This window comes from Uloborus diversus, chromosome 4, assembly GCF_026930045.1.
Source record: "Uloborus diversus isolate 005 chromosome 4, Udiv.v.3.1, whole genome shotgun sequence".
In the NCBI taxonomy this organism is placed as follows: Eukaryota; Metazoa; Arthropoda; class Arachnida; order Araneae; family Uloboridae; genus Uloborus; species Uloborus diversus.
The window spans coordinates 127,500,051-127,527,683 of record NC_072734.1 but is presented as its reverse complement, the minus strand read 5'-3'; the positions used below and the strand labels follow the sequence as shown (position 1 = coordinate 127,527,683).

The window sequence follows — 27,633 nt, the reverse complement described above, 5'->3', positions numbered from 1 at the left end:
TTATTCAATGTTTTTTTTTCGCCGCTTCCAGCGGTGCATTTGCAAAAGATTAGTTTTAACTCTATAATTTATATATTTATACCATCTCATTTGATTCACTTATTCTTGTTTTCAGCCAAAAATTCAATTCTTGAAATAAAATTAAAATAATTATAATAATAATAAACAGTCAAGATTTAGAGTGCTAGCGACGTTCTTTTTTTTTTTTTTGAATACCAGAACTGTTTTAACTGCAATCATTTTTGCATTGTGGTAAAAAATAGGCAATGCATGAACGCAGTTAATATCATTTAATATTAAGAAACTCTGATTGTCATACGATTACAGCAATGATTTAATTTTCCAATTTATCGCAAATTCACATTTTAAAATATTTATGCATCGTCATGCATTTACACTTAATGTCTGCTATTAGTTCTTACATCGCATAACTGTATTGCGAAAATTGAATTAATAATTATGTCTGGAAGAAATGAGATTCACGAAAAAAAATTTGGGTTGATCCTCTTCTATAAATATGAAGTCTTTATAATCCCAATGCATGCACTGAAGAATTAGTTTCCTGGAACTTGGAAGCATGATTTAAACGTAAATGAATATTCGTGTTATTAATATTAAAACATAAATGGACAAATATTCATAAAAGCAAATGTTCACCGTCAGATGTCCGTAATAAAACTTATTACACATGTCTTTCTTTGTTGAGTTTTTAATTGTAATCAACAATTAACCATTTATTACACACGCAGGCATCAATAACAATAATTATAATAACATCGCTATCAACTCATACATTTTAATTTAGCCGTTCTTGAAAATTATGAATACTAAAACGAAACGAGTTGGATTCATAAGGAAAGAAAAAAGCCGCATCATTAGATTAAAATTGAACATCTGATAAATTGAAAAGTAATTTTCTCCAAATAAAAAGCAAAACAACCTGTTGTGCATTTCAATCGCGGAAAATAAATCGTCAACCATCTGACAAGATCCACCCATGTTCTGGGGCTGTGTTGAATTTGTTATTTATTTGTTTATTTATTATAGATTAGTTCGGAATACAGAAAGTAAAGGCACTCCATCCATCCTCGTCCATTAAGGCACCCTAACAAGTCGCTGCATCGGATTTCGTGACCGAAATGCGAATCGGAAGATTTAAAAAGGCACATGCGACATCTTGACTAGCATGACTATTTATAAAGTACGACGGGTTTCAGCTTTCACTTTTAAGATAAGGATCATGGCAAGGTTTTAAGTGAGCTACTTCCAGTAGCAACTTATAAAAAAAATAGATTAGATGATAAATACAAATTAATAGTTATAATTGACCGCTAGTATAGTTATAATGCCGCTACGAGATGCATAGATATAAAAGGGAAAATATAATGGGATGGGAAGCATCGAATTTTGTACTTGAATTAAGGTCGATGGCGAGGTGATGTGTTGGGTTTATATGAAGCCCCGTCCAATTTGAATTTCCTCAGACGGGGGGGGGGAGGTAAACCTCCTGATTAGCGGTCGTCAGTCGCCAACAGGCGAACTTTCAATAAAAATGGCGACCAAAAATAAAGTCTTAGTCGTCAAAAATGGCGACCATATGTTTCTTTATTTGTTAAAAATCACATCATCTATCGAACTACTACAACATACTTCCAATCCTTAGACGTTTAAGACATCAGCCGTCTCCACATTAGCAACATAATTCAGAGTAAAATCCCTTGAGGTTACTTATTTTTTGCACTGAGGATATATATTTTTTAAAAAATTGCTACCAAAAGTCAAAAGTGGTTACCACTTGTTGTGACTCTGGTAACCAGTGGCTACTATTCAGAATTTCTAGTCTAAAGCTTTAAAGGGAGAGCATCTACTCTAATCATATTCTATCAAAAAACAACAAAAAACTGAAAAAAGCCAACTGATACACAAATACATTGATTCCTCAAAGCCCTGGGAGGTAATACCACCCCCCTCTGACTCCCCTAAATGACGGGACTATTCATATGTGTATGCCATTTACGGTACCGTTTCAATTGATTTTAAATAAATAGATGATACAAAAAATCATTAGAAATTCTCCAATTTTAGTTTGATAAGTTTTGTCGAGTACTCACGAAACATAATGTTGTGATTATATACACACCACTACACCACTTACATTACAAAAAAAAAAAATCACCGCAACAGCTACGGGCTAAGGAAAGTACGGGTTGGTTTTACATAATGCTTTTCTGTTTAGTTTAGACCAACGTAAAGCACGTTATTATAAACAACGTAATGCTTAATTTTATGCACTTGTAACTGGGTATTTATATCGTATGGACAAAGGGTAAAACTCTTTAAAAAATAAAACATCATTTCAAATTTTTTACCACTTTGTAAAGGCATTTTTAAAAATTTCAATTCTGATACCCAAGTGGCTACAATTGATGGAAAAATCTTTCGCTTTACTGTTAAATACGCTGTGCACATGTGATTGAAGCTACTGGAAAGTACAGTGCGTCCGATATATGATTGGGCAGACAACATGAACGCTCCGAATGACGTATTCATAAAACTGACTCATTTCATAGCCACGAGTAGTAGGACATATGGGCACTCATAATAAATGATGTTGGGTGCATACATCATAGACTAATAATAAGAGTAGACCGAGCTTTCTCATTCTTGCTGATAAAGAAAATTGGTTCATAGATGTATCATGTGACTAGTGGAAGGGCTTGGCGAAGACTTTGGCAGCATGGTTGCTAGATGGCAGCATTATCTATAGTTTGGCACTCGACATGTATTTTAAGACAATGTGTTTTCATAAAAAAAAACTTCCAGGTGCAGAGATTGAACTGTTTTTCTTTTAGTTATGCATTATTTTGACATTAGTAATAGTTTTTGATCAGTTTTCGGTAACTTTTATTTCATTTGGAGCTGTCAGTTGGCGTCAACGAAATGGCGTAAACGTTTTGCGTTAACGCAAAAATGTACTAATCGGTATCTTAAATTGAAACTGTAGGTAAAAATCTTACCGTTTGCTGATTCCTCTTGGTCGCTTGCATCTTTTATTGCTTAGAGAGTTATTGAAATTGACTAAAGAAAATGCACAATACTATCTAAACGAAAAACTCACTATATTAACAAAATATTTACAACTTAGAATAACAAATTTACAAATCGGACTCCATAAAAGATCATTCTTCCGTGTTCCATCAATTCTATTTATTTTATTTCGCGCTGGCGTTGATCGTCTGCTACGATTAACGCCCGCTGTTGCTAGGATATCCACCAGTCACATGGTTTGGTTTATGAGCAGCAAAAGGGTTGCCATAGCTCGGTCTATTCTTATTATTAGTCTATGGCATACATAGACAAGGTACGTCAGTGCACGACTATACGTGGGAAGTTATAAATAAGGCCCTGGATCGAAGCTTAAAAGTAACGACACGTACACCATCTTGGGGCTAAACGCCACTTTTTTCCTGTCTGCTATGGTGAAAGAGCGTGGTTTGCTTCTTTATTGTGATTTCTAATTACCTCGACGTCAGTCCACAGTCATGAAGTACCACAATCAAGAAGCGAAACATACGCTATTTTTTCATAGCAGACATGGGATGAAAGCAGCATTTAGCCCCAAGATGGCGGACGTGTCGCTACTTACGCTACTCAAGCTGCGATCTTGGGCTTTAGTTATGAACTTATCAATCGGAGCATGCATTTTGTCCACTGACCTAGAGTTGTAAGGGACGCATGTTTTATTGCTAAACTTCTTTTTAATGACAATGGCTTGCGTTTTAGAATTCGAAGGACTTGAAATCAGTAAACCTGACGAGACAAGCTTAGAATTTTACCTCGAAAATTTAGTGCAACCATTAAATCAAACAGATGGATGTGCTTAAGGGTTAGGAATTAAGTGCAATTACAAGAAAAGGCTTGGAAGTTTGCACTCATTTCACTTAAGATTCAAACTAATCGAATAATGGCATGGAAGCTCATAGCTTGAAATTGGTGTAACGGCAAGGTAATTCTTCGAATTTCGTCTTTCCTCATAGTGCAAACTTTGAACCGGGAAGAAGGTGCTAAGAGTACAAAACTTAGTACAGTTCAGAAGGAAGATTAAGGAACTTACACTCTCCAAGTAATAAACTGAACCGCATCACGAGTGCTTGGAATTTCGAATTAGTGTAATTCATCGGTAATGCAAATAATTTTGAGTTTCAAAGGCTTTGCAATAATTAATTGAATCGTTCAAAAAGAAAAAAAAACTTATAAATAAGAATTTTTTTGTAAAAATAGATTGCAAGAAAATGTTACCCACATCTGTGGTTTAAATTAATTGAATTAATGTATAAGTAAAATTTGGCATTAGAACAGTCTGTTTCTATGTTGAACATGCATCAAGTTTCCTTACCTTTTGGTGTGAGGGACACACTTCCGAAGGGACCCTGTCTACCAATTATCTCGTGCAAGATGATGCCAAAAGCGTAAACATCACCTTTTTGAGAGCCGAAGGGATTGATTATCGGAAATCGGAGTAGTTCGGGAGCCTTCCACAGCAAATCTACATTCGAATAAAGAAAAAGAAATATATACGTTGAATAAATAAGTTTTGTAAACAGAAAAACAAACTAAATATTTGCTACATTTGGTCTAAGCTCTAAGCCACCACTAGCCTAAGATCAAATTTTGATCGATATATGTTTTTGAGTTGATTTCAATCAAAATACTTCAAGGACTATCATCAGTTATGAGACCTTATAATCATTATATGCTAATACGTAAAAGAAAACTTTGGGAACATATTTCTCCTCTTTTATCAAAACAGCGACGATATTTTATATTATAAGTACAGATAAAACTATATGTTCCCAGATGTACAATGGACGAACGTGTAAGAGTAGAAATTAAAATGTTGAAAACATGAACATTCATAAATGTTTTTTTCAAATTTTCAGTTATGATTGTGGTCGAATTTTGACCGCAGGGCGAACACTAGTTGTAATAAAAATTTTAAGTTCGTGAGGAAAATAAATATTGTAGAATATGCATTGTAACGCATGAAAATGCGTTTTATTTGCATGTTTGCGATTCATTTTACTTTGTTTGTGCATTCTAATGTTGTTTCTACAATAATCCTTTCTTGAAATCATCTGTAACAGTGCTATGTTACTATTGTGCCGTGTCTCAATGTTTTTCATCCGGTTGTATGACTTCAGAGTGATGTTGCAACAAATAAGCGACAAAGCTAATTGGTTGCAAACTACCCGTTTTTTTTTTTTCTTCATTACGCAATTGACTGAGTGTCATTTTTTTCCCTTTCGTACGAAATTCAGGGCAACAGTTTACCACATGAGCCATCAGATCTATACTTTGGGGCAAATCTAACCTGGCAGCGTTTGTAATTATGTCATCAGGGTCTACGTATCTTTCGTAAACATTCCAAGTTACCTTTGCCTCAACTAAAGTCGATTTAGATTTTGCTCGTATCACAGCAGTCTGAAAGTCTGCCGACGTGTTCATTAGGGTGGTTCAAAAATAAAATTTTCGAGCTAAAGTCCTGGACACCCCCTATTTTTTAGACTTACTAATAGGATTATGCTGTAAAAGCTTTAGCTTCTAACTCAAATTTTAAGAGGGTGCTCAATGACCCATTAATTTAACATCAGCCGTGGTATAGAACATGCTATAAGTTAAGAAATATTTAATTTTCCCCGCAGTTTTTTTGTAAATAATTATTTTTATGCAATGTATATGCATATTACTCGTGTATATTATAATATGTAGCATTGCTTTTTCAGTGTAATGTACTTTTTAAACCCCCTCCCCATGCGTATGAAATTTAAGGGGAGGGGGGGGGGTTGAACACCCTTTTTCAGTTGAAATAGGAAGGTAAAATTCTTGCAGTATATTACTATTCACAAATCTAAAAATATTGATTGCTGTCCCGTTATCAAGGAGAAAATTTTTTTTACATGTATTTTTGAACCACCCTAGTGTTCATGTGACTTCTACATGGGCGCTACCTATTCCTTCCACATGCGTGTTTAAGCCTCTATGAAAGTATCTGTCGTGGTCACGAATGCTTCCTTCAGCGCTGCTAGAATTGTGATTTCTACTTTTCTTATGAAAACAAATGTAAATGTGATCTCCACCTACTTCGGTAGTACTGATGTTCTGCAAGCGACCCCTGTTCCGCTGAGGCTCTGAGTTCGTAGAGTCCGAAGTCTGTGATTTGCAAGACCCATCGACTAGTGACCACACAGTTGGAGGACTTAAGGTTTCCGTGGAAGTGTAAATCACTCTCGTGAAGGAACATCATACCCTGGAGAAAAAAAAGAGAAAACAGGCTTTTTTATACATGCATATACTAGCTGCATTGCCCAACTTTGCACGGTCTAACTCGGAAATAAAAGTTATGCTAAGTGACGCATGTTCAACAATCGGGCTTCAATTAGAAAAAAAAATACTGTAAAATTTCCCGTCAAAATAATCATTCTTAAAGAAAGAAAACGACAAATCAAAAATTCCCGAATAAATTAAACGCAACCATACTGATTATCTTCTGCTGGCAGTACAAAAAAAGGAAAAGAAAGGAAGAAAATAAATCGCTAAATAATAATCAAAGGGGAAATTTTCATCTCAAAACAAAAACAAAATTTTATTTAGTCATAGTCGAGAGAAAAAAAATGCCAACCTTCTGATTGGTTTTATTTACGCTAATTTAAAATGATATCAAACAAACGATAATTATCCGATACGAAATTCTTTTCCATTAGGCTTAAAATCGCTTTTAAATTTTTTCCCGGTGATTTTACAGCCTTTGTTCTTTTTGAAAGTTTTGAAAGAACTAATTCGGTTTAAGGAGTATTATTCGCTGACTTCCGAATAGCGCTCAATTCGAACTGATCGCATAACTATTTCGGGTAGAAAGAGCCATTTAATGCCATTTTCGGGCCCTAACTAAAATTCGAACCGTTCGGTTCCTTTTGGCGTTCAACCCTCCCCCTTCATTTCTTCTCTGGTACTAAAATACCTCCCTGCCAAATTTGGTCAAGATCTGACGTAAACCGTGGATTTGTATAGGGAACATATACACTGGTGTACAAAAATTAAGGATGAAGTCGAAAAATTAGCATATCAGCTGAACGAAGAGGCAGAGCGGACAGAAAGACCAATCAGGAGATTAAGTAAGGTGATGTACGGTAGCACATGCGCAGATATGCAGGTAGACGTAATGGGGGAGTGCCTGAGTAGTATAAAGCATGTTGTCGGTGTAAGATCAGTATTTCTGGCAAAGAGATTGCACGCCGTATAGCAGTTAAAATCACACCGAGTTGCTGCCTCAGCGAGAAATGGCGAATAATCAATCTGTTAGACGACATCTGGATGCTTTTACCCGAGGTCGAATCATTGGGAAGTTGGAGGAAGGCCGCAGTGTGACAAGTGTGACTGCAGAGTTCGGAATTGCTTACAGCATTGTTTCACGACTTTGGAGACAATTTCAAACTACAGGAACAGCTATCCGGGGGTTCAGTAGTGGTCGTCCACGAGGAACCACACCCGCAATGACCGGTATATTGTCTTACAGGCCAGAAGAAACAGGCGGCAGACAGCGGGAGAAATCGCTAGATACACGACACAGGCGACTGGACGACCGATATCGCGTTTTACCGTGGCCAGAAGACTACACGGTGGTGGTCTGTTTGCACGACGCCCTATACGGTGTGCACCTCTAACGCCTGCCCATCGGAGAAGGCGTTCTCTGTGGTGCCGGGAACACCGGAATTGGAGAGACAATGAATGGGGACGAGTACCCTTTACAGATGACAACAGATTCAGTCTGAGTAGCGATTCTCATCGCATACTCATCTGGAGAGAGCGGGGAAGCCGCAATCATCCCTCGAACATCATTGAAAGGGACAGGTATGGAGGTCGCGGTGTTCTCGTTTGAGGAGGCATCATGCCTGGTAGTCGTACAGACCTTCACATCTTCGACGCAGGTTCAGTCAACGGGATCCGTTATTGTAACGAGATTCTTCTTCCATATGTGCGTCTTTTTAGAGGCGTTATGTGTCCGCAGTTCCTTTTCATGGACGACAATGCACCATGTCATCGCACAGTAGCTGCCGAACAGCTCTTAGAGAGTGAGGATATTGAACGTATGGATTGGCCGGCACGATCTCCGGATCTCAATCCCATCGAGCATGTATGGGATTTTCTAGGCAGACGCTTGGCAGCTCGTACCTTACCACCAGTAACGATTCGGGAGCTTAGATTGGCGCTGCAAGACGAATGGGCAGCAATGCCTCAACAACTCATTGACACCCTCATTCTCAGCATGGGCAGACGCTGTGAAACCTGCCTAGCAGTCGGAGGAAATCATATCCCCTACTAAAGACCGGATGTTTCTTGCTGGACACCCATCACAGGGATGTTTCGGCCTTCAGTCGCATTGCACTCCACGCTACTTTTTCAATAAAGCTTATTTTTATCCCACTGATTTCTCTTTTAGTAAGTGATGCTTACATTACACATGCCCTTATTTATTGGGGATCTTACGGTATTAAATGTGTTGATTTGGAAAGCTTTTGTACAAAGTTATATTGAAAAAACCTTCTCGTCCTTAATTTTTGCATACCAGTGTACACACACATGCATTTTTGGTTTTATTTATATAGATTCAAAATCTCATATGAACGCATTTATAAGTTATTCAATGTGTCGTAATAATTGCACCCTCCCCTCAATTATGTAAGTTCATTACAAAGTCGAAACCATATGACTCGAAAACCCAGACACGGTCATCGTTCAAACTGAACTAAAGATTTACTGTCAGAGATTTAGTTTATTGAACGCTCCTTTTCATTGGTTGAAACAATTGCAAGTTAATGGTTTCCCTCTGAAACTTATTTTGTTCTTTGTATATTTTTAAAACTAATTCGACAAGCTCAAAATGCTATTTTTTTATTATTTGTATCAGTAGCGCGAACGAAGTTTAATGCTGATTACACTACTAGACATCAATCAATAACTAAAATTTAATTCTCCACTTGATTTTTTAAAGGTTTTTACCCATGAATCAATAAACACAAAATTTACAATTGATTTAATAAAACACATTTCCAAATAGGGGCAATGTGGGGGCACAGTGAAATGGTCAAATATTTACTCTGTTTTTAGCATCACTTATTTGGTAATACTTTAACTACATAATAACGTATGTAGGCTACTCTAGGAAAACGTTATCTCTAAGGATCTACATGATAATACAAGACCTTTTTAAAAGTTGATACTTGTATTGAAATATTTCGTAATGAGTCAAAAATTATTTTTGTTATCATAAAATGATAAACCTCCCGTTTTTAACGTTTTTAATGCTAATTGAGACCTACTAGTATTCAGTACAAAACAGTACTTTTTTTAATATTAATTATAATTTTGATTTAAAATGTTTCGTCCAATAAGTGCACGCGCTGCAAAGTGGTTGGGGCATAGTGAAATTGTTCGCTTTGCTTACTGATTCATTTGTTTATAAAATCAGTTATGTATTCATTTACTAATTGGTTCATTTACGTTCTTTGTTTTAAAAATTCTCTTAATAATTCATTTATTCACCTATTTGCTTATTCATTCACTATTTAATTCACTCATTTATCAATTACAATGTATTAATCAATTAATTTTATTCTTTCTTTGTTTATTCCACCTCACTCTATTCATTTACTCAACACTTACGTTAGTAACTCATTCATTTAATCAAAAATATTTTTATTAATCAGATAAAAAGTATTTCATTAAAAAAAATACTTCATTACTACCGTATGGAAAAAAAGTGAAAATTTTCCACCTTTCTTTGAATGTACACATTTATTGCCAAAAGTTTAAAAAAGTTATAATGCAACTTTTAATAAAAAAAATACATAGTTCTTTCTTTACGAATTTTAATTTTTAAAGCAAATTTTAAATTTTTTCATTTTGAAAAGGTAATTTATCTTTACTATTTCACTTTTCCCTACATTCCTCTACTTGAATATTGACAAAATATTAATTCTTTAAAAGCAGTTTAAATTGCTCAAGAAAAATATTTCCCAAATTCAGTTTTAAAACAGATCTTACCTTTATCAAGTCAAACACCAAAGAAGCGATGAACATATTATCTAGCTTCATATCATCATTCTCAAGAATGTCCTAAGAAGAAATAAAAATAACTCAAACACACGCAAAGGACAGGGAAGAAAAAAACAACGAACAACTTTTCTAATTTCAGATAATGAAAGTTTCTTGAAATCGACAATCATGTTACAGAATACTTCAACAAAGGATTTTAATTAAGCCGCAATCTTGTAATGAATAATTTGTAGCGTGAGCATTTTTATTGAGATACATATTAACATTCAAGATTGACTAAAAATAAATCTGTCTGGGCTGGAATGCACAGTAGTTAAGTTAAAAAATGAATAAGTGAAAAAGATTCTAATGTCCCGTTTATATTTTAAATAAAGTTTATACACAGTTAAGGTTACTGCCTTAAAAGAAAGATATTTACACATACATGTATATAATTTTAAATCTTCTAAAAGAATTTATATAAATGTACACACAGTGACACATTTTGAGCTATATGCAATGAAAATTTACATTTTCAATAACTATTAAGTTTTAAAATTTTATGTAAATATTAAAAGTAACTTCAGGTAATTGCATTCAATTTTCGAAATGATTATTATTGAATCAACGACTGTCAACTAAAAATAGTTAATATTTTTTCATAAATTCTTGTTTATTGACAGTTCTGCTATTTTACTTGTTTAATTTTTAAAATAACTTTGACAGCAAAAGTGTCACTTAAAAAATAGAAAACTGAATCTATTTCGTAAGAATTTCTAGCAGTAAGGATTTTTGTCTCGGTTTTATTTATTTATTTATTTTTTAGACGAACTTTGCGCTCTTTTCTTTTATAGTGCTAACTACCAACGCTTGTTTTATTCATGCTTTTGTTTAAAAAATAAAAATAAAAAAGGAACAAAGAAAAAGGTCAAATCATTGCAAAAATGTCATAAAGAAACCTACGCCTGTTCTTTTTCATGAATTTGTCAATGTAAATTTAAAATCAAAATTTCTATAATTCTTAAAAATTATCTTTATTCTCTCAGCCCAATAAGGATTATTTTCAGGTACTTTCAGCAGTAGGGATATTCTTCAGATGAATTTTGCAATCTTTTATAACGATAACACGGTAAATGTTAGACGGTTTTTCTATTAATGTTCTCGCTTGAAAATGAAAAAACTTGCAAAAACGACGTTTAAAAACAAACGCGCGTACTTTCTCACGAAAATTTCAATCTTCACACAAAAATTTTGAACAGACCAAATATTGAAGATACTTAGTGTATTTTAATCCAATGCACAGCGTTAGACTGACTCGTAATATAGAACTATTTCATGTCATTCTAATGGAATGAAATAATTTTATATTTCCTGAAACGCTAAACCCAGTCTACACAAAAATTGCAGAAGATCGTTTTAAGATAAACGATACCAATACAAAAGAGAGAAAACTGGAATTTTTCCTGGTAGCAATCGCATAGAAAGCATTAAATGCAAGTTTTATTCAAATAAACATCATTTTATTTATCTTTCATAAGCACGCTTAGCTTATTACTACAGTACAGCGTTAAAGCAGTTAAGCAAGGTTGAATGATATTTTTTGATTTGATTACTGCCTTTTATTGCAAGGAAATAGTTGAACCAGATTTTGGAAATAAGATGCTCCATAGCATTAACGCAAAATCATTCATGTGTAATTTTAAGAAATAGCTGAGTCGTGAGAAGCATTTGCATTCCCAGTACACAGTGCATTTGGAGCAAGAGCGATATCAATATAAATCTAGAATGGATTACAGAATGGATGTTTTATTTAGAGGTAGATAACTTTTGAAACGTGAGAAACGTATACAAACAAGTTCAATGAGAGTGTTAATATTTGATTTACAGCATTTTTTTAAAGACAAAATTGATAAGCTTTCCTGCAGTAAAATTACTTTTACCACCATTGCTCCTCCCAAGATGGCAGCAGAGTTATTTCTTTTAACAATGCAAGCGGGTAATTGCAATTTAAGCGAACGAATTCAATGAAAACCTTTTTTTTACGTTTATTTTTTAAAAAAATAGCCAAAATGCGCTTTGTTTTTTTATATTTCGTCGTTATTGGTGCAGAAAATCCTGAAAATGATGCCTTTCTTATGATGTTTGAGTAAGTTTTAAGAAAGTCAAGACGTAACCGCAGAAAAAAAAACACGAGATTTTGATCATTATGCAAACACATTGCACTTAAAAGAACATTTTCTCACTTTTTTAGTCATAAGAGCCTGTAATTCGTTACATAACTTGCAAACATATCAATGATGTACTCAAAATAAATTGCCAAAGCAAAAAATCAGAGTTATTCGTAAAATGATTCGCAATACTCGTAACTGAAACATTTCTGGAACAATATTCAAAAAAATGTTAACATTATTTTACAATGCAATACTGTTAAATAATTCAATGCACGAATTTTTCACGAAAAGTATTTAGGCAAGAGAAAAAAGAAAAGAAAGAAGTAAAGAAAACAAAATTCTGATTCACAGACACGTCCTCCGTAAATCTGATGAAAGCACCTTTAATGAAATTCCAGAATTGTTGCCCGAAAGCCTCCTTTTAGTGTTTTTATCTGTCAGATAAATCGACTTCAGCGGAACATTCCACAAGGACCTTCAAAAAATTGAAGATAGAAAGAAAAGTATTCATAAATATTTTTTTATTTGCCACGAATGTCCTCTCTAAATATTTTTATTTCGACTTAAGTTTCGAAAATAATCTTAAGACCTTTTATGTATGTTTCAAACTGTTGAGCTCAAGAATAAACAATGAAAAGGTTTGCGTTATTTATTATTCGTTTAATCGTTGCATATGGACTATGTATGATGTGTGAGATGTTTAAACAAAAAAAATCATTTTGTTAAAATTTTCGATCGGTTATTAAAAAGATTCACAAAAACAATATTTTTCCACATTTTTTTTTTCAAAAAAAAAAAATAATTCTTCCAGTTTCTATTTATATTGTTAAGCTATCAGCAGAGAATAGGTTCTTAAGCTGCGGTCCTCGGACCGTTGCTTCATATTCAAAACAGAGAAGAACAATCTTGACAATAACATTATACCCTACAACTTTTTAAGTTTATTTACATATTTTCCAAACGAAGCACGGCAGACTTTTGACGGACAGTTAATGGGTCTAAAAAGCAGTTTTTGAAATTACGTTTCCAGTTTCAACAAGTTGCTAAAATTAATATTTATTTATACTTGAAGATACTTTTGCGCGGCAACGACTCGGATACCAAAGAATTGGAAACTTATTTGCAGAAACAAGCAAAATCATTTAACTGTTAAGGATAACAAAAAAAAAAAAACTTTTAATTTAAAAAGATTTTACGTTTCAAGCATAGCATCGTTGAAGCAGATGCACTTCATGTTCCTTCTAAGGCAAGTTAAACATAGAATTCATTTATTTATTTTTGCTGATTGCTACTATTTAAATGAAATGCAGTGGAGCCTTCTTGATTTATGTGAGGAATGCGTTTGAAAAGATAACTCGAGTAAGTCAAAATTTTGCGTTGCGAAAACGTGTGACGACGAGAAGCCTTGTCAGCATAGTCGGAAACTACGCTGCCGGCCTTTAAGGATGCCTGGATCGGAAGTTTATTAGGGGAGGACGGCCTGGTGACCAAACTGACAAGGGGCTCTCTTAGGCTCTCGCGGTTCTGAACATACGTTATTACTATTTTACGCATGTAAACACCCCTCAAATTGTCGTAAACCATTCATTAACGAGGGGGGGGGGGAGGTGCGTGACACTCATTTGAGAGTTAATTAAAAAAATAAATAAATAAAAACAATAATACTTTTGTTCTGAATATATCCCCCAATACATCTTAAATTATATTTCATTTACTCTCAAATTTAAGCGAAAATAGAGCGCAATATTGGGGGAAGGGGACAAGTGCCTATCCGTCGAGAGCAAATTTTACCCTAAATGCATTTGCAATTTACACTTGTCCTGTAATTTAATTTGTCGTTGCACGACAAAAATAAAAAAGTTGCTTCTGAAAATTGAACGAACCTCATGTTTAGTTAAAACAATTTTTTTTTCTATTTTAGGCGTCAGGGGGAGGGGTTTAAACCAGCGGGGCACCCCGATGAAAGGTCACGGAAGGTCCACTGCGACCTCCTACAAAATTCCTTATTCGGCATATTTTGTCTGACGATTCGGCAAACTAGAAAATACTAGTACAGAATTGCATTTTTTTCCCCCCGCGTCTTTATTATATTCTCTGATTTGATGTTGGTTTCTATGCATGACCGTATTTTATCATTCGGTTAAACTTTTAGTTTGATACGGCAAATTGAAAATTCCCCCCCGCCCCCCAAAAGTTTAAGTCCCTAAGTAACACCCATGCTAGGAACGGTATAGCATGAATTACAGTATATTACAGCATCCTACATATAGAACTAACTTTATACTACACTATTAAAAAAGGCTGCCTTTTTTTTTTCATAAATTACTGTTACGATACGCAAAATCTTCTCTAACTGTCTCTAACTGCGAGAAACTTTCTTTTTTTATCAATAGCTTTACACAAAGCAGATATTAGGTGTCATGGTATTTAATTAACTATCATATTTAGAATTTAAAAAGAAAAATTAAAGGAAAACACGAAGTGGTTATTCGCAATTACTATCAAAGTGAAACTTAGATTGGTACAGTGTGAGAAACGTCCTCCTTCAATGATGTTAAACTGATAGAATTCCATTCATGAAAGTGAAACATTTTGTAGCCAAAATGAAGCCGATACTTACGCCCCGCTTTTTATTGTCCCGTTGAGGGTGAAGAGTTCGCGCTAGCTCTGAGATACGTCTTTCAAGCAAAACTCGCTTTACATAAACTCTGCGTAAGTCAAACCTGGTTATAACTTGAGTCCGTTGTACTGACATTGTTTTAAGACTCCGTTACAGCAGAAAATGTAGCTTTTCAGGGTGTAAAAGTACTCCTCGGCAATTTTGAGTGGAAGGAAATTAAATTAAGAAAGGAAAAATTATATACAGAAGCGCACACACAGTGAAGACAATATTGATCACTACTGGACAACAGATTATTGTCAAAATTATATCCACAAAATAAGTCTGAGGATGAAACGTTAGGGAAGAAAGAGAGGTGCAGTATTTTGTTTTCTAACATTTAGATTTTTTGCATTTAAACCAATGACAAAAAATTCAATTTAGGATTTTAAAACTTTCAATAACTTTTTTCATTTTTTCCATTTTACTCGATGCTAAAATTTATCTAAACTCAAGGCCTCAAAATGCGTATGATTAACTCTTTTCAACGAAGTTCTACTTTTTAATGCGTAAAATACGCTAGTAGAAGCGTTAGAACACTGTCTTATTTGACACAGGTACATCATTTTACACTGAAAATCATTTAAAATACGTTCATACATTTTAGGACCGACATTCAAATTATTATGTTGGTGACACCACTGCAAAGAAAGTCACTGCTTTTAGCTTTAATATTAATGTTTAGTTACTTGTACCTTGGAAGTTACAAATTAGGTACGTATGGCTACCTTCTGAATAATATTTAACAGCTTCGGCAGTGTCTAATTAATTTTTCTTCCGTACTAAATTACCAACTTGCAAATGAAATAATGATTAAAGAAATTATCGATATATGTCGATAAAAAATTACCAGCAACTAAATAACAAGAACTCATTCAATGTCATTTTTCGATGGATATTCTAAAGTTCTTTCAGCTTTGAAGATCACTCCATTAATTAAAGCAACGCAAAACTGAACCGTCCCAATCTGTCGCACCATTTGTGGTTTACTGCCCCCTTCCCCCATTTAAACACGTTCAAAGGTTCTCGGTGATTACACCTAATTAGATATATCGTCTAAGCACGTAGTGTCTAGGCGCATAATTTCTGTATATGTCACCCAGAGAAGGGAGCAAATGTCCCTTGGGCACCGTTGATCAAACCACACGATAAAAAACAATTCCACTTAAAGCCTGTCGCTACATACCTAGCGTAGCATTAAAAATCTTATTTTTCTTCATCCACTCTTCGCGTTTAATGTTCTAAACGCGTGTCAGCGATAAAACGGAAAGTGGAATAAATTATGTTACATTCTTGAGCATCTAACGTGTCTTTAGATGGGACAGCTGCTTACGTTCGATTAGTCAGTAAGATGTGTTTGTAGCACCGCTACAAAGTACTTTTCCACTTTTTTTTTCTCTCTTTCTTTAATAGCACTTATGCCGTTAAAATAATAAATGAAGGTATCGCCTTTATAATGAACTTTCCCATGGTGGCAATGCCTCCATGAAAATTCCCGGAGAGGCAGTGCCCTATGTTGTTTGTGTCTAATGCAGCTGTGAATTGGTACCTCGCCACTCACAGACCTGTAGTTGGGGCAAACCTAAATTAGCAGAGTATGTAATTAGACACAGATGCTGAAGGGGATCGCGATCCCCTTTAAGTGCAAAGACAATCTAAAGCTGCTTTGGGAGAAATATTTCAAAACATTAGTCCCAGACCTCTAATTATGTCCAAACCTGATCCCCTCAAAAAATGACCACCTTCAAAATCAGAAGTTGAATCCGCTCCTGTATGTAAAGGTGTCTTTAGGCTTTTCACAGCCTTTCCAATCCTGTCAAGTTAGCTTTACTCTAATTATAGTGCCATTCATTCTACAGGGACTGACATCCACTTTTACAGAGACACCACTATTTGCGGACACCCGATAGTTAGAGAGTTTTCTTACGTCTGGTTTACCAACAGAAGGAAGCATCTCTTGCTATGTAAAAAAGGGACTGGGAATTAAGTTTAGCCCAGAATTTAGAGCCCAGATTAAGTTTAACCGAAGTCGCAATAAGATTTTAGTTTGACTAAGATTTTTAATGCTACACTCAAGTTTATTCAGTACTGGTTTCTTGAGTGATCGATGTTTATTTATTTTATTTTTTTTTAATTTTTAATGTTTAAAAATTGTTTTTTGTTAATGTTAAGTCTCGGAGGCAAATGAAAATTAGTGACGAGCGAAAAAGGCTGAATGAAAGAAATATGCTAAATTAAGGACCGAAAAATGAAAAACAGTTTTCAATTCTTTTTTTAAATCCTGATATATTTCTTCAAATGGATTTCAAAAGCGGAAACTTTGAATTCTTCGCAATGTAGTTTAGTCACAATTAGTAATGAAATACCATTGAACAGTGAGGAATGGTAAGAGCCCAAGTAAGTGAACGAAAAAACAGAGGAAATTATTTAAATCGTTGATTCGTAGATGTAAACAAATAACAGGATAAAGATGCTGTTATAAATAAAGATGACAAGACGTAAAATGGTTAACGCACAAGATATTAAAGCTCAATAATCGACAAATATTCAGCTATATCGATATTAAATAACTAAGCTAGAGTTTTGATACGTAACTTTTTTTAAAAAAACAACAGAATTAATTTGCAAAACAATCGTTTTTTTTTTTTTTTTAAAGGTTTCTTTTTCTGTTTTTTTTTTTTTTTCTTAAATCAGAATGTCTTTTTGAGCAAACGATGACAAATAGTGAAACAAAAAAGGAGTTAGTTAATTTATTCTGAAAAAAAAAAATTATACTGCTTTATGTGAAACATAATAACATGCATTCGAGACAAATCCCGGTTACTGTTTAGGTCCCCATTTTCTACCACTCCCTTATAGGTCTGAACTCAACTTTACATCATTTTTCAATAATTCATCTGCGTTTCTATTATAAGGAAATGTTTTAAAACTTCAAAGAATGAAAGAGAACATGTTTTATGAAACTATAGAACCATGAAAAAATAATAACCATGTTCTACTAATTGATAATTGTAAATAAATATACATATTGTAAATATTATTTAAATTGGTCTTATGTGAATCGTTTAATAACCTGCCCAAGAGCAGTACTTGAGCCATGACCCCCTCCTCCCCCGCCCCGATGTACAAAATTAAATAATATAAACAGAGGCGCATCGAACTAAAATTTTTGGGAGGAGGAAAATTCTAACTTGACCGAATGATAGAACACGAGCTTACACGCATATCATACATACGTCTACATAACATCTAAGAAGAAGGAACGTTAGGCACCATTGAAAAAGCAATTTTAAAAATTTTTAAAAAGAAAAAAGAATTTCTACAGGTAGTTATCAAAATAATGGAAACACTTGAGATTTATACGGAATTCTTTATTAGGTATGGTGTAGGACCGCCTTTGTCATGCAATACAGCTTGGATTCGCCGAGAAATCGATTCATACATGTGTGGAATAGTGTTCAGCGAAATTGGGTACCATTCTTTACGGAAATATTGTGAAAGCTCTCGGCGAGGCGCTGGTGAAGGATATCGATACCATATCGATTGCTTTAAAATAGACCAAAACGGTTCAATTATATTAGGGTCATGTGACAGTGCTGCCCAAGACACATGTTCAACCGCATCCTCGTGCTCATCAACCATGATTGGACAAGTTCCGCTGCATGGATAGTTGCATTATCTTATTGGAGAATTCCATCTCTTTCGGGAAACAAAGTTTGCATCGTAGTATGGAACTGGTCAGCTAAACTCTCTATAGATGTCCCTAGTGATCCTTTCTTTCAGGCTTACGACTGGTCTAGCGAAAAACTCTGACATAGTTACCCATATTATGACAGATCCTCCTCCATGCTTGACAGTTGGAAGGAGAGAATCACGATCATACGTTTGTGCTGGAGTCCTCCAAACATGTACCCGCCCTGTAGTAGGGAAAAGTGTTAAAAACGATTCGTCAGACTATATTACAATCTTCCAATTATCAATCAACCAGGATTTTTGAGTGTTGCACCACTGTAGACGACAATTAGCATTAACATCTGTGACAAGTGTTTTGGGAATCGCTACTCTGCCGTAAATGTTTAGTTTATAATGGTGCCTTCTGACTATAATCACTTACACTGGTGAATTCAGATATTGATTGAGTTCTGTGGTCACTTTTGCTGCTGTTGTTCATTTTTTAGACTTTACGATCCGCTTCAATATCCGTCGGTCTCTTTCACTGATTTTATCCTCCCGCCCACTAATTTGCTTTGCCGAGCTTGTCTCACCGCGCTCTATGTATGCTGTCATGACTTTAGATACAGTACCTCTAGAAACGTCAAAAAGTTGAGATGTTTCAGTTACACTTGCTCCAGCTAGACGCACTCCAGCAGTTTGTTTTTTTTTTTTTAATTTTGAGAGGTTCGTCATTTCATGCGCCTGAAAAAAATCCAAGACTCCCAGAAGTTCAATTAAGCCACCATATACTACCAGAATATATAAATTGCTAATTATGAAAAAAACAGAGGTCTAACTTTATTCTTTATTACGTACGAAGCGCATTCAAAAACGTCACTTTTTCATAGATGTTTCCATTATTTTGATAACTACTTGTAGATAATATTGCAATATACAAATTTGCCGAATCGTCAGCAAAATTTTCCGAATTAGGAATTTTCGGGGAGAGATCACTGTGACCTACCATCAAGGCGCAACTTATGTGAAACGTCATCATTTCTTCATAAACTTGACAGTTTAAATTTCAGGAATCCTTTTTTCGTGTTTTTTATTCAAGGAAATTCTGCCTCTTTTAGGAAAGAAGGGGCAGCATATTTCAAATCTGCCTAGGGGCGGAGTGGAGCTGAATTCGGCCCTGTCACCACCTTGTTCGTAAGAGACTAGTTTCTTAAGCTGATGCATTACAGTGCTGGTCAAATTATTAGACTAAGACTGTTTTAAAAGCGAATTCTTTATTGATTACATAACTATAGACACATTAACGAACAGTGAAATAATTATCTAATATTTAGTATGCATTCCCTTGTTCTTGATGAGCATTTTAAGTCTTTTTGGCATACTTTTCACAAGGTTTACACCATTTCTTAACTTTTTAAAAAAAGAGTTTAAAATTGTTTATACTCACTGTTATATATACTCGCATACATATATTCACTAATTACCTAAAACTAATTTTAAATATAACAGAACACACTAATAAAAAGAACTAGTGAACTGTTTAAGCTGATTGAGGTTATGTTCCTGGTACGTAGATAAACAAAGAACATAAACATAGCAGACAGTGCCGCCACCTGCAAACATTAAATTATGCTAAAATAGCGTAATAATCAGTGTACAGTATGTACTGTACTTTAACAGTAAAATAAATAATTTTTAGTACAAATAGTGTACAAAAAACAAAACAAAAAACTCTTTAGTCTAATAATTTGGCCAGCACTGTATATATATTCGACGGAGCTTACAGGGTACACCTATCATGTTGTATACACTGTAAATAACAAGGATTTTTAGTTGAGTATGTTAGGTTTTAATAAGATAAGTTATGGTGGAAGATAGATTAAGCAATTCCCATTTGCTAAAATAAGAATGAGGACAACCATTTTTCGAAGATACATGCATATCTATATAGTTGGCACCTTTATACGCACGTTGTGCTTAATGCATAGCTGTAGACCTGGTTTACAGGACTGCACGAGACAGGAGTAGCTTAAACTTCAAAAACATCCAAAACCTTCAAAGTTATCCATCTTTGTTAAAAAAAAAGAGAGAGTTTCGGTTCTATTGATATCGTTAACCGGATATAGAGGAAAAATTAATAATTCCAAATTCAAAAGGAAAAAAAAAAAAGATATGGCATGAATTCTTCAAAGCGATTGAATTTAAAAAAAAAATCATATTAAAACGATTTTAAGAAGAAAAAAAAACATCTTACTTGTAAGCTGCCTTTAGAACAATACTCGGTGACAATGTAAACACAATTAGGGTTGACGCAGGCACCGATAAACTGGTTAATGTTGTCATGGTGCATTTCTCGCATCTGCGGAGACAAAGTAATCAATAAGGTACACAGAAATAACAAGAAATACCATTAATAACAGAGATTGGGTTACTAATTTAAACCAAGACATAAGCAATACTTTCATGACTTGCTTTTTAATATCATGACTTACGTTTCGATAAATAATGAGAGCGACATAGTGCACATGGGTCATTCTTCAAAAAGTGTAACTTTTTTGTCACACGCCTTTTACAGTAAATTCTTTAAGGAACAATTTATTTAACAATGATTTTTAATTTCATCAAAAATATATCTTTTTAAGCTCTCCAACAATTTTTTATTGATAATTTTTATTTTAGTATATTTTTGGTTCACAACATGTGAATTCTCACCTCCGTGACATGTCACACACCTTGTGTGACTATGTTGCAAAATAACTTGTTTAGTGAAAAGTATATACATATTTATTCATTACTAGCCCCCTGCGGCAACCAGCTGGTTCGCCTTCTTACGCCATTCACCTTTCTATGCAAGCAGCCACCTACGGCGGCTGTTTGGCTAACTTGTCATTTACCTTTTTACTTCAAGTTTGCTGCCTTCGGCGGCTGTTTAAATAAATTTGGCTGAAGTATTAATCAATCCATCTCTATCTTTTTTTGTGCCATTCACATTTTTACGCCAAAATTGCCGCCTTCGGTGGCTATCTACCTTTACGATCAATCTCTAAATTTTTTTTTATATCTCTATTTATTTTAACCTCCCCGCTCATTTCCTAATAAAAACAAAGATCACTCAAAAAACCGCTTTTTTTATTTAAGCGGAACAAAAAAAAAAAGTTATCTCCAAAACTCCCCGTAGTGTGCAAAAAGTAACAAAGTATAGTAAGTGACAAAGAAAAAAAAATCTCGCTGTTTTTATTGAATTAAATGCGCACAACTATGAAATGTAACGTAATATCGAAACAGCAAAACGTCCAGCTTGAGGGGGGAGGGGAGATGGAAAATAAAATAAATGCATTCCCTAAATTAAACAAAAAAAAAAAAAAAAAAAAAAGGAAAGAAAAAAAGCAAGCGCTGCCGGAAAAACACGTGGTCATCACGTCATAAAATGTAGAAGTAAGCTATATAGTAAAAAAAAAAAGATTAATATTGTTTGCGATTAAGATTCCGTCGTAAATATCGAATCGAAATCCAAGTAGTGACGTCAGAGGCATAGAAGATTGAAGAATGCTTTTTTCGACCGATGCGTAGAAAGATGTGTCCAGCATTAAAAAAATTGTAAAAAAAAAACTATTGCGTATTTTTAAGAACTTTTTTCTTCTGAAGAGGGCGAAATGTTTTTACTACCAACTTAAATTTTGGAAATGAGGCTTTGATACTTCTCGCAGGATGATATTAGAAAAATGTAAAACCCAGAAAAAAATGCAAATTGAAGGTTTTTTCAAAAATTCATAAAAAATACAAAAATTGCTCTATTTTCAAAAATTTTTCATTCATCATATTTAAAATTAAATTTCCAACACTATAGTACAAAAATATTTGTGTGGTGCGATTGGTTCGGGGTCTGTGAGGTAAAAAGTACTAAAAAGTGCAAAAAAAAACACATAAAACATTAAATAACTTTTTTTCTAATTAAAATATCAAAAATCGAAGCCCGAGGTGCACTTCTTCGGAAGAAACTGTACCTGTATACCAAATTTCATCTTTCCAGGCCTTACCGTTTTCCCGGAAAGCGCGCCACACACACACACACACACACACACACACACACACAAACATCTTATTTTATTATATGTATAGATTCCTTTCAAAAGTTTCTCAAATATTAATTGTTTAAGTATATTTAATTTTTTAATATTGTGTTTTAGTTCGTTTTAGCAGGGTAAGAAGTCATGTCACACAATAAATTCTAATTATAATTTGAAATCATTATCTACGTGAAGCTATGTTGGGGTGAATGCTGCAATTAGGTTAACTACAACTCAGTTTTTGTTTATTCTGCTTCGAGAAAATTCAATAAATTAATGTTTTTCACGGTTTTTGGGGAATATGAAGACTTGTTTTAGTAAACTACTCCTTCTGAATTTTAATTAGGAATATTTTCTGTCTTCGTTCAAACAAAAATTTCAGCAATGTGAAACATTTTTTTTCTTCCGAATTTGCAGTTACCTATTTGTAGTACTAGGCCGACGGTATAATTTCAAGAAAAGTCCACAAATTTGATCCGGATTATCCAGAACAACGAAGGCCGCATAAACGAAGTTCTACTGTAATTGCATCTGTATGGCATTTTTCATACTGTGCAGAGTAACTAGCATTAAAAATGATTTTTGCTACAAAAATTTGAACTGAATTTCATGCTACTTACCATTTTCATTTCCTTCTTGATGCTCCGCGAAATATCGCCGATCTTCTTACTGAACCTAAGCTGCTTGACTGCAATGAGGGTGCCTTTGTACACGGCGGTTTGAGTGAAGATCTGCTCCATGATCTTGCTCTCTATGGACACGTGACTAACAAGACTCATCTGAGAATCAGAAAGAAACAAAAGATATTATAAATCAATTTCATACAGTTTAGTTGTTACAACGTTCAAAAACAAACAAACAAAAACAGCGGTTTTCCCTAGCGGGTGACATCGAGTTCAAGCGACATGTTCCTAACATACCGAGGGTTTGAAAGGTTTAAGATTGTTTTGAAAGTTTTATTTTATGCTACTATGTACAACTTCTTTAAAATATTCTTCTGTGTGCAGTAACTTCTACTTCTAAAGTTTCACAAATATTGAAGAAACCCACGCTGAAGCATATTGTACTCCGGCAAGGATACCGAGATCTATTTATCTTAATATATCTTAGATATAAAAACGGTGGTGAATGATTAATATTTTGGTACGGTGAACATAAAAAAAATTGCTTTAAATTTCGAATTTGTTGAAAAAGTTTCATTATACCATTTCATTTACAGATTTTGTATGTGAAATTGATTATTCTTTTTACTTTTCTGTGAGTTAACAAGTATGACAAACCTCAAGATCATTTAGTCTGAGATTTAGTGAATGCTTAACTTGTAATATTCTGATTTGATCAACGAGTTTGTCTATCCTTGTAAGCTTCTGGCAGGGAGAACATGTGTGGCTTTTTATTTCAGCTTCTAGGGGGATGAAAAGGTTTCAGTATCCATTTGTTTTCGATCTGGTGAATTTTGATATACAGTTGGACCTCGATTTAACGAATTCATCGGGACCGAAACTTGTTTTCGTTAAATTGGGATTATTCGTAATAACGGGGGGCAATTTTTTTTTTTTTAAATTGCACTTATTTTATCTAAAACCTCCGAATAAGCAACTGCATGAAAATATTCATAATTAAAGAGCACACACTTTTTATTCAGGATTCCGCGACTTATTACACACCGGTTAATTTGAAATTTTATTGTACTGAGTAATAAATTTTGACTATTTTCTTTATACTTGATGAGCAATAGATCTCTTTCAACCTTATGGAGAAAAGACTTGATTAGTCTTCTGCATGAGATATGTTTTTATAGTTTCCATTCCAAGTAAAGCAATAGAAAAAGTGAAAGTTGCAATGAGAGTTTCATTATCGCTTTCTGCAACAGAATGGCTATTCATTGGTTGCCCACTTGTCCGTCAAACATTGCTGCTACGAAGAAGAGTCTTTTTCTGCTTCGCACAAGATGGATATATCGTTTGGAAAACAATCCAATATTTCTTAACTGAAATAAACAAAAACAAAAATTTCGGCTGTTAGAAAAATTCGTTAATTCGGGGGTTTTTATTCGCTAAATAGGGGTTTTTGCCTTCAATTTAGCACGGGGGAAAGAAAAATTCTCTAAATCGCGAAATTCCTTAAATAGAGGTTCGTTAAATCGGGGTCTGACTGTATCTTTTTACCACAGTGGTTGGTGATTAAGAAATTTGACTAACTCATTGTGCATCCAGTCCGACGTTTTGGGTATGACAGCTACAGAAATTAACAGACAGTTTTGTATCCCATTTTACTTATAGTACTAGCCTGCGTGCCCGGCGTTGCACGGGCTACTTACAAAATGAAAGAGCTGTTCAATTGATGTTTTTGTATTATTCTGACATCAGTTTCTAAAGCGCTAAGGAGTAAATAATTACGCGTAATGCAAGGTTTGCAAAACACCAGTAGAGCATATTTTTGGCAAAAACCTCTTTAACGTGAATCATATTTATCAATAATACAAGTTATGAGTATTTTCAATTAGCACAAAAGATGAAAATATATGCATTCTCAACTATAATATGTGCTCACTTTAAACTGAATTAAATCTGATAGAATATATTTGAAATATTTATGTACAATTACAATCGGCTTTTTACATAAAATGACACACACTTTTTTGTTGATTACGTGAAACTAAAGCACCAAGACTTATTAAATACCAATAAGCATTAATTTAATATCAAGCCATCAGATTCCAATTAAGCTTTAGTTAAAATCCTTAAAAACAATCTTTTTTGTTCAACTCTTTCACTTAAAGAAATCCAAACAATCTTAATTTAACGTGTTCTTTTAACGATACAAACTGTATTGCAAAAATCGAAACAGGAAGGAAAAAGAGATTTATTACAATTCGAAAACTCACTTATGTGACGGAAAAAAGTTCAACAAAATAAACATAATTAGTCACACATCCTAAATGTACCCAAATATGAGGTCGGTGAATGATAAACTTACACTTCAATCAATAAATATTACTAAAGAAACATTTTTCATATGCTGAAAAGAGTTAAGAACGCTGAATGTGAAAAAATAAGAAAGGACAGACGATAAATGTCCGAATAGAGCAACCAATTTTAAACTAATTAAAAATGAAATTCTAGATGGAAACGTTGTTTTAAGATTTGGACAGCAGCCAAAAAAAATCTCTTTTGACACAATTATTAGAATTTTATTTTCTCACCCATATGCAAAATGGCAACAGGAAAGAAATAAAAATTCCTGAATAGCGTTATGTTAATTAACGTTTTAATTAATATCTCCGCTAATTAAAGTCGTACAATTATGAGATTGGTCCTATTGTTTTCTTTGGAAAATTTCGAATTGAACGGTATCTCGTTTGACTCCCGATTCGCCGTGGTTCTCGAGAAGATCGATCTTCAGACAGACAGACAGACAGACGGACGCGAACGGATTTTAATATTATAGTGGATTATGAACAAGTTTGCCATTTTGTTTAATTTATTAATTGACATTTAAGACATAAAGTTCGAAGTTCAAACCACGTTACCGCTAATATTCTCAGTATTCACAGTTGTGCATTACTGAGAGATAACCTGAGGTTACCCTTGAGGAATTCGATGATTTATTGCAATGAATATGAAAAACAATTAACAGTGCGTGTATAATATAAGATCTCACTTTACTGGCTGAATGCACAAGACACATTCCGTTCTGACCACATCGTTGGATGTCTTCTAGCTCCAGCCTCCAAAGCAGACCATCGATTTCTTGTTCATACTTCCAATTTCTAAAACGACATACAGAGAAAAGCTTATGATAATGAAATACCGATTAAGTGATGAATATATACCAACGTATTACATAAACACATACATAACATTATACTGTAGTGGGAAAATAAAGCGCGTTTTGTATTCCAAACTAACAATAAGGAAATGTCGCAATTTGCCGTTCTTTTCGTGCCTTACTTTCAGAGGAAACCAAATACGCAAACTTGTACAATAAAGCTAAAGTAGAATAGATGAGAAAAATTGAAAGGAAAAAAAAAAGTAAAAAATTGCAGTTGCTGCCCTTTACCGTCCCACGGCAGACTAAATGAGTTACCAAGTACTGGATTTCAAAATTTTACCAAAGACCTGAGTTGATTTGCCTAAATCATGTCCCCACTAAATTTCGCTTACAGGCCGTGAGAACGCTAAAACTCATGGCAACAAAGAGGGCGCTACAGGGAATCCCTGTTTTCCATTGCGTTGCCATTGATTTGTGAATGCACGTGATGGGTTCAGCGCCTCTTGCTGTCAAAGAGGGCAACATATGAAGTTTCGAACATTTCGAGAAATTCAAAGCAGATCATAGTTGCATCTGCAAACACAGAAAAGTCATAAGTAGTCAAGGCCCGTAAAGCATCAGCGCCATCTAGTGGAGCCATGCCTACATATAGCACTGGCTTATAGCCTCGACGCCATTAATCTAATGTTCACTACATTTTAAATATTTTACTAACGCTTAATCCCAGAATCCCTGACACTTAGTGTACATGTACGTTTTAAAAACACAAACATTCATGGAAGTTTCTTTTCAAGAAAGTCATCACATCTACTGAGCCGTGATGATTAGTGTAGAAATTATCCTTCCCCAATACTAGTAAGACTTCTAAACATAAATACAGAACTGTACTGCCGTGGGCAGGTAAAGGGCAGTATTTGCAACTTTTTTATTTATTTATTTTTTCATCTATTTTCATTCATATCGTTAGCTTTGTTGTACAAACTTGATAATTTGATTTCCGTTGAAAAACAATTGTGAAAACGCGTCCAATTCCAACATTTTCTTATTGTTAGTATTGAATACCAAACGCGTTTCTTCAAGTGTCTCGCAAATTCATTTATACTGATTCTGCTGTTTACCTGCCCATGGCAGTGTAGTTGAGAGGACGTAGGTGTTCACTGTCGCATAATTTTTTTTTTTACTCTAAAAATTATGCAAA

At 34.2% G+C, this 27,633-nt stretch overlaps 1 protein-coding gene across 1 annotated transcript in view; it reads right to left on the bottom strand.

The window, feature by feature from the left end:
- Window positions 1–27,633, bottom strand: part of LOC129220206 (receptor-type guanylate cyclase Gyc76C-like) — a 317,828-nt gene that overhangs the window by 47,016 nt on the left and 243,179 nt on the right. The window contains exons 10-15 of the mRNA XM_054854570.1: window positions 26,325–26,433; window positions 23,282–23,440; window positions 20,849–20,953; window positions 10,102–10,173; window positions 6,142–6,307; window positions 4,397–4,546 (exon numbers count right to left, since the gene is read on the bottom strand). Of these exons, the coding sequence (XP_054710545.1) occupies window positions 4,397–4,546; window positions 6,142–6,307; window positions 10,102–10,173; window positions 20,849–20,953; window positions 23,282–23,440; window positions 26,325–26,433 (761 nt within the window). The remainder of the gene's footprint in view (window positions 1–4,396; window positions 4,547–6,141; window positions 6,308–10,101; window positions 10,174–20,848; window positions 20,954–23,281; window positions 23,441–26,324; window positions 26,434–27,633) is intronic.